This window comes from Pecten maximus, chromosome 15 (genome assembly GCF_902652985.1).
Source record: "Pecten maximus chromosome 15, xPecMax1.1, whole genome shotgun sequence".
Classification (NCBI taxonomy): domain Eukaryota; kingdom Metazoa; phylum Mollusca; class Bivalvia; order Pectinida; family Pectinidae; genus Pecten; species Pecten maximus.
Window position 1 is genome coordinate 34,801,027 of NC_047029.1, and position 20,992 is coordinate 34,822,018.

The 20,992-nt window shown below is 35.2% G+C and overlaps 2 protein-coding genes across 4 annotated transcripts in view; both read left to right on the forward strand.

Moving 5' to 3' along the window:
- LOC117343824 overlaps positions 1 to 17,864 on the forward strand; it is a 31,579-nt gene extending 13,715 nt beyond the window's left edge. Inside the window, exons 1-3 of one of the 2 annotated variants that reach the window (XM_033906345.1) lie at positions 9,893 to 10,028; positions 14,617 to 14,721; positions 15,067 to 17,864. In XM_033906345.1, coding sequence (XP_033762236.1) covers positions 9,960 to 10,028; positions 14,617 to 14,721; positions 15,067 to 15,339 — 447 coding nt within the window. In that variant the 5' untranslated portion in view covers positions 9,893 to 9,959 and the 3' untranslated portion in view covers positions 15,340 to 17,864. Of the gene's footprint in view, positions 1 to 9,892; positions 10,029 to 14,616; positions 14,722 to 15,066 lie in introns of those variants that run through there. The other variant, XM_033906344.1, reaches the window with a different exon arrangement.
- Positions 17,865 to 19,186: 1,322 nt separating this feature from the next.
- LOC117343478 (glycerol kinase-like) overlaps positions 19,187 to 20,992 on the forward strand; it is a 30,375-nt gene continuing 28,569 nt past the window's right edge. The window contains exon 1 of one of the 2 annotated variants that reach the window (XM_033905847.1): positions 19,187 to 19,322. The gene's annotated coding sequence lies outside the window, so the exon portion shown is untranslated. Of the gene's footprint in view, positions 19,357 to 20,992 lie in introns of both variants that reach the window. The other variant, XM_033905848.1, reaches the window with a different exon arrangement.

The window sequence follows — 20,992 nt, forward strand, 5'->3', positions numbered from 1 at the left end:
CCTTATAAATAATTCAAACCACTTCTCGATAATTAACATAGACCTTCAAAACGTACAATTATATAGAATCAAACGCAGTGATTCTCAGGGGTGACAAAGGTACCAGTGTTACATCAGATTCTATGTTAAGTATGTATCTGGGTTATACATGTACCTGGGTTATATATGTACCTGGGTTATATACGTACCAGGGTTATATATGTATCTGGGTTATATATGTATCTGGGTTATATATGTACCTGTGTTATATATGTACCTGGGTTATATATGTATCTGTGTTATATATGTATCTGGGTTATATATGTATCTGGGTTATATATGTATCTGGGTTATATATGTATCTGGGTTATATAGGTATCTGGGTTATATATGTATCTGGGTTATATCTGTACCTGGGTTATATATGTATCTAGGTTATATATGTATCTGGGTTATATATGTATATGGGTTATATATGTATCTGGGTTATATATGTTTCAGGTTATATATGTATCTGGGTTATATATGTATCTGGGTTATATATGTATCTGGTGTATCTGGGTTATATATGTATCAGGTTATATATGTATCTGGGTTATATATGTACCTGGGTTATATATGTACCTGGGTTATACATGTATCTGGGTTATATATGTATCTGGGTTATATATGTACCTGTGTTATATATGTACCTGGGTTATATATGTATCTGGGTTATATATGTATCTGGGTTATATATATATCTGGGTTATATATGTACCTGGGTTGTATATGTACCTGGGTTATATATGTATCTGGGTTATATATGTACCTGTGTTATATATGTACCTGGGTTATATATGTACCTGGGTTATATATGTATCTGGGTTATATATATATCTGGGTTATATATGTACCTGGGTTATATATGTACCTGGGTTATATATGTATCTAAGTTATATATTTATCTAGGTTATATATGTACCTGGGTTATATATGTATCTGGGTTATATATGTACCTGGGTTATATATGTATCTGGGTTATATATGTATCTGGGTTATATATGTATCTGTGTTATATATGTACCTGGGTTATATATGTATCTGGGTTATATATGTACCTGAGTTATATATGTATCTGGGTTATATATGTACCTGGGTTATATATGTATCTGGGTTATATATATACCTGGGTTATATATGTACCTGGGTTATATATGTACCTGGGTTATATATGTATCTAGGTTATATATGTATCTGGGTTATATATGTATCTGGGTTATATATGTATCTAGGTTATATATGTACCTGGGTTATATATGTATCTGGGTTATATATGTACCTGGGTTATATATATATCTGGGTTATATATGTATCTGGGTTATATATGTACCTGGGTTATATATGTATCTAGGTTATATATGTACCTGGGTTATATATGTATCTGGGTTATATATGTATCTGTGTTATATATGTATCTAGGTTATATATGTATCTGTGTTATATATGTATCTGGGTTATATATGTATCTGGGTTATATATGTATCTGGGTTATATATATACCTGGGTTATATATGTACCTGGGTTATATATGTACCTGGGTTATATACGTATCTGGGTTATATACGTATCTGTGTTATATATGTACCTGGGTTATATATGTATATAGGTTATATATGTATCTGGGTTATATATGTACCTGGGTTATATATGTATCTGGGTTATATATGTATCTGGGTTATATATGTACCTGGGTTATATATGTATCTGGGTTATATATGTACCTGGGTTATATATGTACCTGGGTTATATATGTACCTGGGTTATATATATATCTGGGTTATATATGTATCTGGGTTATATATGTATCTGGGTTATATATGTAGCTGGGTTATAAATGTATCTAGGTTATATATATATCTGGGTTATATATGTATCTGGGTTATATGTATATCTGGGTTATATATGTAGCTGGGTTATAAATGTATCTAGGTTATATATATATCTGGGTTATATATGTATCTGGGTTATATATGTATCTGTGTTATATATGTATCTAGGTTATATATGTATCTGTGTTATATATGTATCTGGGTTATATATGTATCTGGGTTATATATGTATCTGGGTTATATATATACCTGGGTTATATATGTACCTGGGTTATATATGTACCTGGGTTATATACGTATCTGGGTTATATACGTATCTGTGTTATATATGTACCTGGGTTATATATGTATATAGGTTATATATGTATCTGGGTTATATATGTACCTGGGTTATATATGTATCTGGGTTATATATGTATCTGGGTTATATATGTACCTGGGTTATATATGTATCTGGGTTATATATGTACCTGGGTTATATATGTATCTGGGTTATATATGTACCTGGGTTATATATATATCTGGGTTATATATGTATCTGGGTTATATATGTATCTGGGTTATATATGTAGCTGGGTTATAAATGTATCTAGGTTATATATATATCTGGGTTATATATGTATCTGGGTTATATATATACCTGGGTTATATATGTATCTGGGTTATATATATATCTGGGTTATATATATATCTGGGTTATAAATGTATCTAAGTTATATATGTACCTGGGTTATATATGTATCTGGGTTATATATGTACCTGTGTTATATATGTATCTTGGTTATATGTGTATCTGTGTTATATATATATCTTGGTTATATGTGTATCTGTGTTATATATGTATCTTGGTTATATATGTATCTGGGTTATATATGTATCTAAGTTATATATGTATCAGGGTTATATATGTATCTGGGTTATATATGTATCTGTGTTATATATGTATCTAGGTTATATATGTATCAGGGTTATATATGTATCTGGGTTATATATATATCTGGGTTATATATATATCTGGGTTATATATGTATCTGGGTTATATATATATCTGTGTTATATATGTATCTGGGTTATATATGTATCTGGGTTATATATGTACATGGGTTATATATGTATCTGGGTTATATATATACATGGTTTATATATGTACCTGGGTTATATATGTACCTGTGTTATATATGTATCTGGGTTATATGTATATGTATCTGGGTTATATATGTATCTGGGTTATATATGTATCTGGGTTATATATGTATCTGGGTTATATATGTACCTGGGTTATATATGTATCTGGGTTATATATGTATCTGGGTTATATATGTATCAAGGTTATATATGTATCTAGGTTATATATGTACCTGGGTTATATATGTATCTGGGTTATATATGAACCTGGGTTATATATGTATCAGGGTTATATATGTATCTAGGTTATATATGTACCTGGGTTATATATGTATCTAGGTTATATATGTACCTGGGCTATATATGTACCTGGGTTATTTATGTATCTGGGTTATATATGTATCTGGGTCATATATGTATCTGGGTTATATATGTATCTGGGTTATATATGTATCTGGGTTATATATGTATCTGGGTTATATATGTATCTGGGTTATATATGTATCTGGGTCATATATGTATCTGGGTTATATATGTATCTGGGTTATATATGTACCTGAGTTATATATGTACCTGAGTTATATATGTACCTGGGTTATATATGTACCTGGGTTATATATGTATCTGGGTTATATATGTATCTGTGTTATATATGTACCTGGGTTATATATGTACCTGGGTTATATATGTACCTGGGTTATATATGTACCTGAGTTATATATGTATCTGTGTTATATATGTACCTGGGTTATATATGTACCTGGGTTATATATGTATCTGGGTTATATATGTATCTGTGTTATATATGTACCTGGGTTATATATGTACCTGGGTTATATATGTATCTGAGTTATATATGTATCTGTGTTATATATGTACCTGGGTTATATATGTACCTGAGTTATATAGTATGTGGGTTATATATGTACCTGGGTTATATATGTACCTGGGTTATATATGTACCTGAGTTATATAGTATGTGGGTTATATATGTACCTGGGTTATATATGTACCTGAGTTATATAGTATGTGGGTTATATATGTACCTGGGTTATATATGTACCTGGGTTATATATGTACCTGGGTTATATATGTATCTGGGTTATATATGTACCTGTGTTATATATGTACCTGGGTTATATATGTACCTGGGTTATATATGTATCTGGGTTATATATGTACCTGGGTTATATATGTACCTGTGTTATATATGTACCTGGGTTATACAGTATGTGGGTTATATATGTACCTTAATAACATTTGTATATATTTATATATATACGGAAAAATACTTGCAATGCTATGGTTTATCTAGAGCTAGGTAGATATCCATTGACATTGTTACGGAAATTTAGATGTTTAAGTATTGGATAAAGGTAGTTACACTGATAATTGCATTTTAAGGTCATAATATAAAGACATGTTAGAGCATGTCGATAAATGGATGTTAAATATCAAGACCGAATTATATAGAATATGCCTAGGCTATATATGGCAAACAGAAAATAATGACAATATTTTAATAGACAGGATTGCATAGAACTAATTAGAATATCTTCAAAGGGATGTTTTGTATGCATGTCTTAACAATGAATTTAGTATTCATGGTTATTTTAGAAAACCATTAGGCTAAGGGTACTAAAGAATTTACTAAAATTCAACTGTCAACTCACGATTTAAATGCAGATAAAGGTCGTTATAAAATATCCAGCGACATTTGAGAATTTGTGCTGTATGCAATTTAAATGTTGTCGAGGATGAATTATTTGAAAAAAAAAGAAGTATTTGAAAAGTTACTATTTAAAAAAAAACTAGTATGGTTAAATTGATACAGTTATTTAACGGACAAAATACTACATAATTAGAAAAATTGGCCAAATACAAAGCGGCAAATGTCAAAAGAATTTCATTAACTTAGTTATGCTTTCCGAGTATATTGTCTCTGGCACGTATTTATCATTTTTTGATGTTGTTAATGTTATGATTTTTTTAATATTGTGTATGACTCAAAGTTAATAAAGAACTTGAACTTGATATGTACCTGGGGATGTGTTATATAAGAACCTGTATCTGTTATAAAACTGTATTTTGCCTTTTAAGTAAATGTGTTATGAGAGGTAGCGCGAACACACTTATTAAGAAATGTGTTGGCGACACCACTTCGTGTAGTTAATGATATGAGCCCATTACCGTCCCTTTAACAACTTAACCTGTGATATCTGGACTTACTTCCATGAACCTCGTCAATTTAACAGCAAATGCACTTGAGTTTATGCTTTAATTTTCAATCACCATTTCACAAATTTGGTAATTCAAATCTGTGTTAACGATTTGTAAAGATAACAGGTTTTTAAACATTAATAACTGTATTCCGATACAAACGATAGCAGTTTATAAAATAAAATATTGAATAATGAAACGAATTCAGTAACAAAAATAGTGTCAAAGTACTTATAAATATGTCACTTTAATTTTTGTTGTGTCTCAATGTATCTAGAAATGTTTGATCAAGTTTATAAATTAGTCAGGTTGAGAGTATACCAACAGATAAGTATGTAAGAAGTTTAAACCTTAAAACCTTAGTCAGGTTGAGAGTATACAAACAGATAAGTATGTAAGAAGTTTAAACCTTAAAACAAATCCATTACCTGTCCATTAATATGTGTCAGCGGTAAATTACTACCACAGACAGGGTAGTCACGTCCAGGGATTCACCTTTAACGTCACAATACCAAAGTCTTACTGGAGAGCAAATCACACAATTAGAGTGACACCGAATAAAAAAACGTTTATGGTAACTGTTTAAATATTTGCCAAGTTTTTTTATCATTAAGTGATCGTGATTTAAATACAATCGATCGATTAACCATTGTAATGATGTGTGTTCTATATCCACAGTAGAACACATCACGTTTTCATGTAGACTTTTACAGAAAAAAAAAGAAAGAAAAAAGAAAATTAATGTATTTTATGTAAACATTTCATTTATTATTGGTTCAAAAGTACAAGTCTATCGTGTTCCTCCCGTCCAGCCGGTCTCATCTTCCCTTCATCAACCGCTCCCTTCTCACCCACGGAATACTATAGTGTGACTAAAATAGATTTGTAAACGTCAATTAAACCGAAGCTATTATAAACAAACAGAGCGATTGTCTAGCTAACTGCCATATCAAATTGCCCCGTCAGTAAATTTACGTTATCGATTTGTCAAATATTTGACCGACTCATTCATTTCATCGTATTTTGACTTTGGAACCTTTTTTTTTTTATTTCGAACAATACAACATGCATGATAAACTTGTATATGTATGTTCATTTCCATAACAAAATCCTACACATTTTGCTGGTCTAGAAAGCATTAGGCATGGCGCGTGAACTTTGAATTTAAACAATATATAACAGATCAATTGAATACCTCAAAGTTCGGCGGTCGTTTAAATGGACTTCACTCCTTCCTGGTGTCATTTGATATATGGTAAGTTTCGCTCTGAGGGAGGTCAGTGGAGAAATGAACCCATTGTACGGGGTAGGGGAAGTCCTTATAACGGGTCTCTCTGTATCAAACCCGCCTGTGGGTACTCCGGTGTCATTTGTCAGCAAAAATCAAATAATTAAATTTTGTGAAAAGTATATTGCGATCAGCGACCACTCGAAATGCACCAGGCGATAACTAGCTTTATAGAAAGGAGCTAGAGACTTAAGTGAATAGCTGACAGTTCTGTATTGTGTTTCCTCAACCCTCACTCCCTGTCCGTTTTACTTTAATAAATGATTTAATATAGTTTAAATAATTGCTATGACACCCTTCCTCGGCGTGAGACATGGCAAATATAAAATAATAATAATAATAAAAAAAAGGTAATAAATAAATAAGTAAATAATAAATGAATAAATAAATAAATAAATAAATAAATAATAAATATATAAATAAATAAAAAATAAATAAATAATAACAAAATAAAATAATAATGATAAAATGAAAAAAAAAAATGATAAAAAAACGCATCTCATTGCACTAAGGAGGTTGAGAAAGAAACGACAAAGAGTTCAGTATTTGATGCCTGTACCTTGTGTGAAGTTATTGTCCCTTTCAAACCTATGATATGTGTGATCCTTAGTGATATAAGATCCAGGTATTCATATTACCTCACATACAAGACGATTTGTCACTCTACGTACACGGACGTGGTGTAGTGATACAAACTACAGGTGTTTCTGGCTGGGCGATTAGGTGTCGTAGATCGTGAGTTCGAGACCCGGTCAGGGCACGAGCATAACAACCTTTCAAACAGTGTCAGATCTCATATAGTCTCTAATCGTATTATTTGTATTAAAAATACACGTATTTTATAAAGACGTACAGTAAGTCAGAAATGTAACTATAATCGGTGCCCAAAGAAAAGTTCCCCATTCAATAGGTTCTTTTCTCGATTTTGGAATTGCTTCCCAAATTACTATACAGTAAAGTATGAAGGAAACTTCAAACAAGGTTTCCTTCCCACAAACAAAACAACAACAACAGAGCTCACCTCTTGGATTCCATCCAAGGTCCTTTATAAAGTACAGGACATATCCGTTACAATCCTTTTAATATATCTATTTGGTTCTTCCCTAAAAGGACCAAAACATATTGATGACTTTAATCTTTATCGTGACTTTAACAAAAACATAGCTTACGAAAGCCTGCATACAATGGGAGGCGATGCGACGTATTTTAAACAGGTTAGAGACATACTAAGTTGTTTTTGAATTCTCACTAAAGGATCCTTTTCGTACGTCACTGCGATCAAAGTGACCGTTACTTCTTGTTTTGGTATTGAATACCCATTCTTTATCTAAAAATCTTACGATTATAAAAATAGTATTTCAATGTCGATTAGAAAACCACTTAATAGGAACAAATGCTTGTAACAAACTTATATCAGCTATACTGCCATAAAATACCAGGTATTAGATGTTTGTAACAGATATTGTTGGATTGTCTCCTATGAATATTCAGTTTAAACTATATCAAATTTCTTAAATATAATCCGATGATGTTTTTCTTGAAGAAAACAAAATCCATAACCTGTTTTGGAATTTGAAGTACATAACAAGCGACATCACCGAGCATTGGATATACATGGATTTTAAATAAGTACCTTAAGATGTAATCGGTTTATTTACCTGTCCAACGTAAACAGTTATTTGTATCATGATACATGTTACGTGTAGGCGATCTCGGTGATTGAGATAAACAGGGAAGCCACACCTTTGTACGGAAAATACATATCACGACAGGCTTTCAAAGAAATACGAATTAGGAAATCTGCTGAACAATAATGGGTAATAAGATTGTTAAAACTGAGCAAATAAGAATTTAGGGACGCCATCTTTTCGGGGGATATTGGAGAGCTCTACAATAAGGACCGCGGTATCCCACTCCATGTTGATCGTAAAGAGGGGACTTACGTGGGCCCCCTCAGGAATCGGGGATTTTCTTCAGTGCCTTTAGAACCTAGAATAGATATTGTGCTCCAATTTCAATACTTGGTATCTTATATATGTCCTTTCTATCCTTACTAATCTGTCTCTATTCTTTGTTCTCTTGGTTTAGCTGTCTCCTTGACAACCGTTCCCATATCCTTGGCTGTTGCGAGGAAGTTAAAACAAAGCAAAAAAAACGTCATAACAAAATATTTACATTTGCTCCCCATTTCCCCATTGACTCAATGCTAAGAGACAGTTGCCACCATACGCCTATAACACCCAGTGCCTCTGGCTATAACACCCAGTGGGTCATGTGACATTAAAAAAGACGCATTTTTGTGTGTGTTGGTTTAGTTATTTTCAAAGTTGACGAAAATGGTAAGACAATGTAAATATAAGTATCGAACAGTGGTTTTAATGTTGTTATAGTCGATATGGAAGCAAGATGTATGGTGGGCAAATGGCATGGGAACCCGTTACTCCGTTAATTGCTTAAGAAGTCACATCAAACGGTATTGATGTCATATCAAAGTAGTCAAATGATCACAACGAAGGTAGTGACGTCATAAAAATGTAGTCACGTCCTAACACGGTAGTCACGTCCTAACACGGTAGTCACGTCATAGCACGTTAGTCACTTCATAACAAAGTAGTGACGTCATAACAAGGTAGTGACGTCAAAACAAGGTAGTGACGTCAAAACAAGAGTGACGTCATAACAAGGTAGTGACGTCATAAAAAGATAGTCACGTCCTAACACGGTAGTCACGTTCTTACAACGTAGTCACGTCTACCCAATCCTTCCATCAGGTAACATTCACCGTAGCTGTTTACACATCATTACCTGTAATTATTGATGACCGCTGATTGATACCAAGTTCAAATGTCGTGCTTAGATCACACGTTTGACGCCAGGTTAGGATACGTATACGTCACACTTATAGATATACGTCATTAAACCGTAAATCACCTTAAATCGTACATAGGTTGTCAATAATTGTTAGCAATCACCCCATCATCGCCCGTTGTAATGATCAGCACGAGGAGAATCGATACCTCCAATAGCTTCATCAATTCCTGATGAGAGGCCAGAATTCAACACGATATATATTGTTGTTTGGAGTTAGTAACCATTTCCTCAGAGACACAAGGCTTCAGTAGAATATAGGTATACATGTATGTATATTTAACCCTGAGGTTAATTGTCGGGATGTAGTGTAGGTTTCATCTACTGGTTTCGAAATACTGGATTTCGAGTTATTTATTTGGCGGTGATTGGAAAACAAGCAGATCTTGTTTCGACGGTAACAGAGACAGATCACTGTCAATTTAAAGAAAAAGATGTAAAATGTGTGTTTGGATCGAGGTACAATTTTGGTGACATTGGCTCTATTCTGGCGGGACAAACTGACACAAACTGACAAGTCTTCCGTGTCGTTCAGCATACATGGATGTCGTGTAATCTACTTACAAGAATAAGTTATCAAGGGAATTTAACAATATATATCTGCCACAATGCTGGCCTGTCCACACCGAGAACCCGACCAGCTAAATGCTGTACTGACCAATAACTTTGTGGGAGAGGTAAGCTGTATGTGTTTTTCGTCCTCGTTAAATTTGGGTTTTCTTGAGATGATAAATCTCGATATAAACCAAGTCAAATGTACACAAAGTTAGCGTACATTTAATAATCCGGAACTACCGAAATGATTTTCGGATTACAGTGGTCTTGGTCAGAACTGAACTACTAATAATTCGTCAGTTAAATTTTGATAAGTGTTAAGAAAAAAAAAATTTGTGGTTAACATATTAAAGCTAAACTGTATCACCATGAGGTCATCGTCATTATCAAAGTCGAAGTGAAAAGTGTGGAGAAGTATTACCTTAATTCAAAATCAAAATTATCAAAAATGCATTATTGTAAAATCCACATAATTATATTAAGGAGAGATTATTTGCGTTCCGAATCTCTTACAAACACAATATTATCTTAGAATGAAAAACATAACGACCTAATCATAAAGACAACAACTTGATGACAGAACCAATATTTGGAGTGGAACTTTAGTTCTGTGTTAGGCACCAAATAACAGCCCAATAGGTAAACCACTTTGATTTTATCGCATACATTTATGGTCAAAAACCTTTTTGTGATGTTTAGTCAAATGTATGCCTCATGTTAGATCCTAATCCGTAAACAAATATACCCCACACTTGGCAAACATTTACAAATGCAGATGGCGTACCTATAGCGTTTGTCTGCGCCCTTTAACACAGTTGTATGTCGGTACATATGCATTATGCATACGCACTACACACTGTGAAGTTAATTGTTATTCAACAAAATTGCCGTTATGAAGCTGAATGAAGGTGTGGTATTATTTGTTTAAATCACTTGAAATCAATGTATTTAATTTAAATATCTTTTCCTATTGATGGGTTGAGTCTAGTTTAACAGATAGTATTTGCCGTCTACATATTTGTTTTCAAAAATGCTGTTTAGTTTTTATCATTGTTGTCTATAGGTCACGTCACCTCAGTAAAGTATCGAGATAGCCCTGAAGCCAAGTAAAAGTTTCCAAATCTACATGTAATATATGTTGTTTTTTTCGGTTTCTGTTGGCATGACGCACTTTTATCTCGACGATACCGTGTGTCATATCCTCATTAAGGTAGATGATTGTTTATTTGTTTGTTTTTATCTTATTTCACTCTCGTCATGCTCGTTATACTTAATTATTTACGCAGGGTTCACTTGTTCAAATACTTAAAAAATATCGTATTGCAACACAATTTTGACGTGACGTCATTGTATTGTTGCCATGCCGGCAATGTGCTGTTGGCAGCATGAGCTATCAATTAAAGGTACGGGAGACAATTCTTTGAATGACGAGAGAATTATGAATTTATATAAGCATATCCTCTACCTTTCGTCAGTGTTGTAACGGTATGGTATCATCTTGGGACAATGTCCTTGTTCCTTTACCCTAACTGAAGTGGTAGACTAGCGCGTTCTGCAACAAAACTATTTGAGCTATGAGCTAATTAATACAATGTCCAACCAGATCAACTTAATTAACAAAATTCATCCATTCGATTTTCATTTTCACGTTGACATTGCCAATCCTGATTTTAGTTCCTTCTTTGTTATTTATAGTAATTAAAATGTAATCGGAATCTGTGACACATTTCCTTTATGATTACACCCACAACGTGTATTCTCCCTCCTTATAACTCACTTGGTGAAAATCTGGGTGTTAAAGCAGTCTTCACGTTAGTACCACGAGTGCTGTTTAGATTCAATTATGATATTTCTTAATATTAATATTGAATTAGCACATAATAAACGCCATATTTAGTACCATAGAAACATATTTACTAAAGACAAACATTGTAGAAACGACCAGAATGATCCGCTGTGCCCGTTCCACATTTTGACCTCGACACTTGCTCATCAATAAGAGTTTATTAATAAAGTACCTCCTTAGCAACGCTGACAAGCCGTGTAAGTACCAGTATATGTGGATTTTTAAATACACAATATTAAACAGACAAGAAATAAATCTGCTAATAATACATATATAGCGTAGGTTTGTTTGTCTAAAAATTTGTTCAGTGTCAATAAGTACAGTGATCGGTTTTGTCAACACGGCTGTATCTAACGAATACCGGCGACCACGTTTGTCATTAGCAAGCTCCGTGCTTACAGAACGGTTTAAAACTTTTACCTGTCCGGGGGGTCAGGTACACAGGTAAATCTAACACAGTTCAGTTTGTCTCTGTTAGGGACAGTTGTGTATTAGCGGGGCCTGTGAGATTTATTGTGGTATTACGTTTGTGTATTGTGTTTCCGACATTCTACTAACGCAAGTGTGATCATGGTTACATATACATCAACCACGGATACATAAAACAGAAAAAAAACCTAACTTTTTTATGTGAACAAATTCACGTGGATTTTTAATTCATCTTTAGATTGTTTAAAGGTAAGCATGTTATCTAGGCGATTAAGATAAATATTTCGCCTTGTCCCTACCAAAAATAGTTCTAGTGACGGGGAAATAGTTATTGAATTGTTGTAAAATTAATTGGAATGTGTCTTTGATTTTATTTGGTTTTAAACAACGCAATAGGGTACTGATTCATCCCTATTTTTATGGGTTTTTTCCCCCGAATTATTAAGGAAGAACAGTAACTGTAATTTGAAATGAAAGAAAAACATGTATTGAACATTTGAAATTTAGAATTTGTAATAATAAAAAGTAAAAAAAAAAAAGGGCAGGGGAATCGACAGGATCGAACATATATTGGTGATGGACATGACATACATTTTGCTGTATAAATATTGCACAGTTTACTGGTGACACTTGTTAGAAGATTCTCTGTCTCAAAGTTTTATCGACTCTGAAATAAAGTCTTTTATCATTACTGTCAGAGTGGCCGTGACTTTATGGGATATCTTTGTGTATACTCTATTGTAAACAAGTAAATAGTTGGTATATTATAGTATTTACCTATCATGTATATTTCACAGACACTGGTAGATATCGTGTACAGTGTTGTATTGTTATGAGAATAAAGACCATTGATTTTAAACCTGTAAGTTTCATTTTACGACCTACGTTTCCAATATAGTGAGGCAATTCCTCACTCTATAACCATACCTGTATAGGAATACATAGATACACTTATATTGATTTGTCGCGTGCACAAAAGTACAGTTGTATAATTACCCTCTCTAGCTAAGCACTTTAATTGATCCGATATCCCTTCCTAGGGAACTTTCGCCATTGGCATGGGGAATATGGCTAGGGAAATATAAACCCCTCTCAGGGGTATGGGGAATATGGCTAGGGAAATATAACACCTCTCAGGGGTATGGGGAATACGGCTAGGGAAATATAACACCTCTCAGGGGTATGGGTAATACGGCTAGGGAAATATAACACCTCTCAGGGGTATGGGGAATACGGCTAGGGAAATATAACACCTCTCAGGGGTATGGGGAATACGGCTAGGGTAATATAACACCTCTCAGGGGTATGGGGAACACGGCTAGGGTAATATAACACCTCTCAGGGGTATGGGTAATACGGCTAGGGAGATATAACACCTCTCAGGGGTATGGGGAATACGGCTAGGGAAATATAAACCCCTCTCAGGGGTATGGGGAATACGGCTAGGGAGATATAACACCTCTCAGGGGTATGGGGAATACGGCTAGGGAAATATAAACCCCTCTCAGGGGTATGGGGAATACGGCTAGGGAAATATAAACCCCTCTCAGGGGTATGGGGAATACGGCTAGGGAGATATAACACCTCTCAGGGGTATGGGGAATACGGCTAGGGAAATATAACACCTCTCAGGGGTATGGGTAATACGGCTAGGGAAATATAACACCTCTCGGGGGTATGGGGAATACGGCTAGGGAAATATAACACCTCTCAGGGGTATGGGTAATACGGCTAGGGAAATATAACACTTCTCAGGGGTATGAGGAATACGGCTAGGGAAATATAACACCTCTCAGGGGTATGGGGAATACGGCTAGGGAAATATAACACCTCTCAGGGGTATGGGTAATACGGCTAGGGAAATATAACACCTCTCAGGGGTATGGGGAATACGGCTAGGGAAATATAACACCTCTCGGGGGTATGGGTAATACGGCTAGGGAAATATAACACCTCTCAGGGGTATGGGGAATACGGCTAGGGAAATATAACACCTCTCAGGGGTGTGGGTAATACGGCTAGGGAAATATAACACCTCTCGGGGGTATGGGTAATACGGCTAGGGAAATATAAACACCTCTCGGGGGTATGGGGAATACAACTAATCAATAACAATAAGCTTATGCTTGTTTAAATTCTTTTCCGTTTACATAGGATACTTTCCATTTGGTTTAAACGACTATGAATATCACTTCTATTAAATTCAATATATAATAACATTTGTGTTCTCTAATGAATTTGTAATGTAAAAATCACTTTATTGAATAGACCATTCTGTAGAATCAGGATTTCTACTCTTCATAATTTTATTATGCAGCCGATTCATAATTGTAGACGACTAACAGTTAAAACCACCTGACCATGAAATATAACAAGATTTTAATGCGGCCGTTACATTTTCTTTCATTTTTCGTTTCCTTTGTCTGTGCTTTCAGGAATTGCAGAGCGTGTTGGTGTCTGACGAGAACGGTCCGATCCCCATGGAGACCGACCGGAAGTCAAGGTCAGCGAAGGAAGCCCTTTCTGAAGCTGTGGGAGGGGTAAGTCTGACTATATAAACCCTATGTATGGTTACATCGTAATACCAGAACATTACTTGCTTTAATGGCATCGTCACCTCAGTCATGAAAATAAATTCCAGAGGAGCGTTCGAGTTTAAAACGTTACCGAATTCTAGCGGCAGAATTGACAAAGATCGATATTTTCCTGAGGGAAACAGTCCGATAGAAGCACGTACAATAAATATATTGCAATGAAGCATATTTATTTCTGTAATATGACAGACTTTAACATCGTTGTAATAAAACTTATGAAATAATTTAATTAATGCTAAAGCTAATAATGCTAAATAGCATACATTATGTTTCTTGTATTCGTATTTTCAGATCCGAGATGACTCCAGACGTTTCTACAAATTTGTCAAGAAACACATTCATTTGAGAAGAAAGGAAAAGTTCACTGCCGTGAAAAACATCCATATCGAACCAGAATACGATGAAACAACGTGGGCGCGAAGGTCAGCAAATAGCGCCGCCTCGCGGTCAAGTGTTGATTCAGCCTCATCAACGGACAGTAACTCCAGTAACGTTCGGGACAGTAGTTTGGAAATAGTGCATGATATGGAAAATGAATTTGGACTAGAAATAATCCATACGTGAGAATGGCGATTTGGTGTATAGGTTAGTTGGTGCTACAAGAAAGAAATAAATTTAAGTACAGGCGTACCGAAATTTATATGCAACTCTCGGTGACTGGTCGTCTGTGACAGAAAAAGACCTAATAGTGATATTGGCACCGGAACGCTGATTGAAGCCTTGTCAATAATAATGACAGAGCTCATTCCAAGGGTAATACAACGTAACGGTAAACCGGAATGGACCGGATTATAAACTTATTGTTCCACTTGTTCTTCACAAGTAAAGATGTGTGCTTTAATTGTCCATGTCATACAAACAGTGCGCATGTTCTTCTGACATTGAGAGGTGAAACTGTGTGTCTAGTCATCAAAGACGTCTATAGCCGTACAACCACGAGTTGATCTTCAGACGAAGAACTAACTTCTGTTTTTATTAGTAATTAACGTTTTATTAATTTGCAAGCTCAAGAAACCTGTGTTGAATACAATGGAATTTCGTTGAATCTGTGCCATGGCCTAATATAATGCTATGCAAAACTAAAAAAAAATATGCATCTGTGGAGAAAAATAAATCCTACATTTCGATAATTATACATAGTTCGTGAAGGAAGAAGATTGTGTGGTATCAGATAGAAAGGGTAATGAATGTTTTAAGAATCATCGGAAATGATTATAGTAAGAGAGAGTAAGAGAGCGTGGGGAAGACAATGAGATGTGATAAGATATAGAATATGTAAATTGAGTGTGTTGTAATCAACACAAATCTGCACCTAACCGAATATATTTCAATTGATTGTCTATAATAAATGTGTGTCATAAACTGTTGTAAGGTTATATATTACTGCCTAACCTTGTTAAGGAAACTGTTAAATCGTCGGGCACTTTTCGTACGTTGAAAGGATAGACAAAGATATAAAATCTAAATGGGTAAATGAGTGAATATCTTCTATACACGTGGTTAGCAAGGATAGGCCAAAGTTCCTCAAAAATCTCCCCTGGGGAGTTGGGATTTCTTGGTCAAGGATAGGCCCAATTTCCTCAAGAACCTCTTGTCGAGAGTTAGCCTAGGATTTCTTGGTCAAGGATAGGCCAAGTTCCTAAAGAACCTCTTCTCGAGAGATGGGATTTCTTGGCCAAGGATTATGTCCATGGTGTCGGCTTTTCTCCACTCGTTCTTGTTTTCTCGATATTGGATATGATATCTAGTAGAGTGGGATTAAGTGGTTGGGGGTAACTGTTAAACAGACATTGGTTCCACGGATACTCTTTATTATCGGTCAGCTCCTCATTTTCGTCCATTGAAAACATTATTGGAAATAAGAGAGAAGTATTGAGATAAGGGAATTTCTGAAAATTCTGTAATTATTTCTAATGAAGAGAAATGTTAGTGAAAATGAAGTCGAATAAAATAAACTCGCAATACCTGGAGAACTCGTCTCATAACCTCTGCGAAAAAATGCGTCCGTTTTACTCCAAAATTTTGGTAAAACATTTTGAAAAAGCATAAGAAAAATACATAAAATATGTGGTAAGAGCGAAGGATAAAATATTTATATGTATGTCAATATAGATACTTGGATTAATTAAGAAACTGGTGTTTCCTCTGTGAGGGAATACTAGGTGAAAGATTAAAGCTCACGTGACTTAATACAATTTTCATCATACGACACCAATAACTAACTCATTATAGTTTGCTGTGGTGAAGAGTGCGGTGTCAGTTTTCTTACTATAAATTCTTGATTTTTTTATTCATAATCTGAAACGTGCAATAACGTATATGTGGTGTCCACAGCGACCCGTGTTGATACGTATCACAGGTCCTTGTGTCGACAATTCATTTATCTTAAATGTTGATGTTTAATGTTTCATATAGCAATTAACTGTGATTAATTTTTGTGATCGATGTACTGCCGTGATTTGCGCATACAGCAATGAAATGTCTCGTGGCTCAAGATAATTCGAGTTACTCCCCTTTGTTAAGATTTTGTGTTGAGACCATCGTTTATACCAGTTTTATATCAAACTTTGTATTAGACTTTTACATCGAAAAAAAGAGACGTGTGTTATCTTGTAACAACATCTTGATTAAACAGTCAATTAAGTTTGTACAAAAAACAACTCGATGAACGTTTAATTCCTATATTATGTAGAGGCCGAATATTTTAAACAATACCAAAAGTTACATACTTTTCGTTAAAACGACACTCGAAATGTTTGAGCTTCTAATTTCATCTTTTAAATTGATTTTAAAGAAGCTCATACTCTAACTTATTCTCGATATTCAGATATTCTTTAGAACGATGTTAGGTAAATTACGAAACTATTTTGAAACAACTTGCATGTACATGTATCGTTTTTACACGTGCGAATTTACTGTGAAATATGGGGAGGAATCGAAACTAATATTTATGAAATATTGTATATGTTATAATAATTTTATTTTTTATGTTTATTTTGTTTGAGTATCTGTACACGCACACACTTGAATGATTCAACAATTAACACTTGTGGCGATTGAATGAATAAAATTATCTATTATCAGTGGTACAGCTATTTTGTTTTAATTATCAGCTGGTGTAGACATTAAACATACCGATATCTGTCAATGTAGACCGATAATCAGTATCAGACCACCATATTCACCTTGTCGGGGATTATTCTTTAGGGTGATTACATTGTCTTTCCAGTTAAGTAAACTGATCCCACTCTCGTAATTAACCAGTAGAATTCGTTGAAATATTCAGGTGGTCATCACACAATGCAGCCATAACTGCCAGAAAATCAAAACTAGATTAGTCAGATAAACATCAATGATCCATGAAAAGACGGTAACATTTATTTGTTTGTATGCTGGATTTATCGCCCCAGAAACAACTAGGGCCCTTTTGAAGCGGGATATCCTTGTAGTAGTTGGTGACTACCTCAGCAAAGCCGGCGCGTGTGGTAGGACCAATGAGATGATATCATAATGCTGGCCGTACACCACAGGTCCCTGTGGTAGGGCCGATGAGATGATATCATAATGCTGGCCGTACACTACAGGTCCCTGTGGTAGGGCCGATGAGATGATAATACTGGACATAAACACAGCAAGTCCCTGTGGTAGGGCGGATGAGATGATGTAATACTGGACGTACACTACAGGTCCCTGTGGTAGGACCAATGAGATGATATCATAATACTGGCCGTACACTACAGGTCCCTGTGGTAGGGCCGATGAGATGCTGTAATACTGGACGTAAACACAGCAAGTCCCTGTGGTAGGGCCGATGAGATGATGTAATACTGGACGTACACTACAGGTCCCTGTGGTAGGGCCGATGAGATGATGTAATACTGGACGTACACTACAGATCCCTGTGGTAGGGCCGATGAGATGATGTAATACTAGACGTACACTACAGGTCCCTGTGGTAGGGCCGATGAGATGATGTTGTAATACTGGACGTACATACAGGTCCCTGTGGTAGGGCCGATGAGATGATGTTGTAATACTGGACGTACACTACAGGTCCCTGTGGTAGGGCTGATGAGATGATGTTGTAATACTGGACGTACACTACAGGTCCCTGTGGTAGGGCCGATGAGATGATGTTGTAATACTGGACGTACACACGACATGTCCTTGTGGTAGGACCCATGAATTGATTGTATATGCTGTGCGTAAGCACGACAGGTCCCTGTGGTAGGGCTGACGAGTTGATAATATAATGCTGGAAGTAAACACCGCAGGTCCCTGTGGTAGGGCTGACGATTGTTATACCGAAAAGTACCGATTTGTTAACCCAATTGAAGTACAGAGATGTTCGGGTAGAAAACTGCCCACGCCACTTTAAAGCGCACAGCGACACTTTAAAGCCTCACACACATACTACAGGTAATGGTCAGTGGATACGTCTACTGACCAGCTATATACACACGTGTGTACGTGGTGTGTATTTGTATATCAGACGGGCCTGTTGCTGTTGTGTTCGCCACTGCTACCACGTTCCTATGTACATCTGACCACTGCTACCACGTTCCTATGTACATCTGACAGGTAAGTAATTATAGACTGCGTCTTAGAGTGGTTTACTTTGATCCAGGAACATTCCCAATCCCCTGCCTGTCTCCTTTTCCTGGAAACAGCTAAATGGACCCCGCTTACGTTAGATCACCTACAATGTGCCAACAAGGCAAAGACTTATATCTATATATCGGACTTGTTATGTACGTCTTTGCCCTGAGTTTTCCACTGGCCCTGACACCAGACTTTGACAGATATACATTTCGCATGCGTATTGTCCACCTCGAGCTCTTGCATGTGTTTGGCTCCCATTTTGGTCTGTTTTACTTATACTGCGCTTGCGTGTCACGTTGTTTACATATTATGGACCGGCTATGTTGTGATTATATCGTGATTGTACAAGTTGGCCTGTTTCACTGGTATTGCTCTTGCCTGTCACGGTTTACCTGTTATATTTCAGTACATGTAGCATCTTTTTAATTTGTCCAATTGCTTTCTGTTCACAATAAAAAAGAGTTATGTAATCTTGGAAAATATTTACAATCAAGCTGGTTACTACGGTCGAGATTCCAACCTTTAGTATAGATCAATATCGTATTGTACGTGTTTATCTCCAGCTATACCTATTTTTTATTCATACCATAACTATTCCTCTAAATTATGTACACTTTGTATTTAGTGTTGAATTAACGATGTTAGTTACTTATCTCTATTTATATATATTGTTTGTTCATCATCTAATTATTCTCACAAAGTATATAAATGCATTTGAAAAATCCTAGATACTTATATTAGTTATACCTATTGTTTGGTAACTACTATCTATCTACTCGTACAAACTATATTATTTACTTTTTATTAATGACTTAAGGTACTCGTCTCCAGTTATGTTTATTGTTTTGTCCACCCCCTGACTACTCTGACAAATTGTGCTTTTGTTGTTAAAATCAATGTTTGCGGATGTTTTTCACCAGTTACGCCTACTGTTTTGTTCATCCTCTATAACAATTAGTTACGTATTGTATATATGTGTATGTTGATGCTTCTATGTTATACTTATGAGCCGTAAGGCTTCAAGTTGAATAAACTATACTATACTATGAAGGAGACAATACAATTGTCCTTGATATGTTTACAGGTACTGTAGGATGGCGATGTTGTTTTACAGTAAAACAGGGTGTAGGTATTATATGTGTGTGTATAAGACTAAGTCCATATATGTATGAAGTTAGATGATATCTGTACCTACTTCGTGACCAAGAAACTGAAAATATCCAATGAGTAGCAGTTCAAAAAAAAAAAGACTTGATATAAATTCTGAAGTATTATTTGTATGCGTATATGCTAACAATGATGCATTAATTACTTGTCAGAAGGCCACACATATGTTGCTTTAACAAAAACAAATCGCGAACTCTTCGCTGAAATCAACAATCCACAATGATAGATTATGCAAAAATTAATTAAAATTATTTAAAATATTAATACGCCAGAAAATAGTCCCCGCTTCATTCCGTAAATGTGTTTTCTTTGCCATCAATTCACATAAAATGAATGTAATTTAACACGAACTATTTGATGTTATTTGATGTTTTTTGTTTTGAATAAAAAGAGGACAAAAAGCTTCAGGCAACTGCCGAGCGGAAGGTCATGGTAAACGACGGTACAG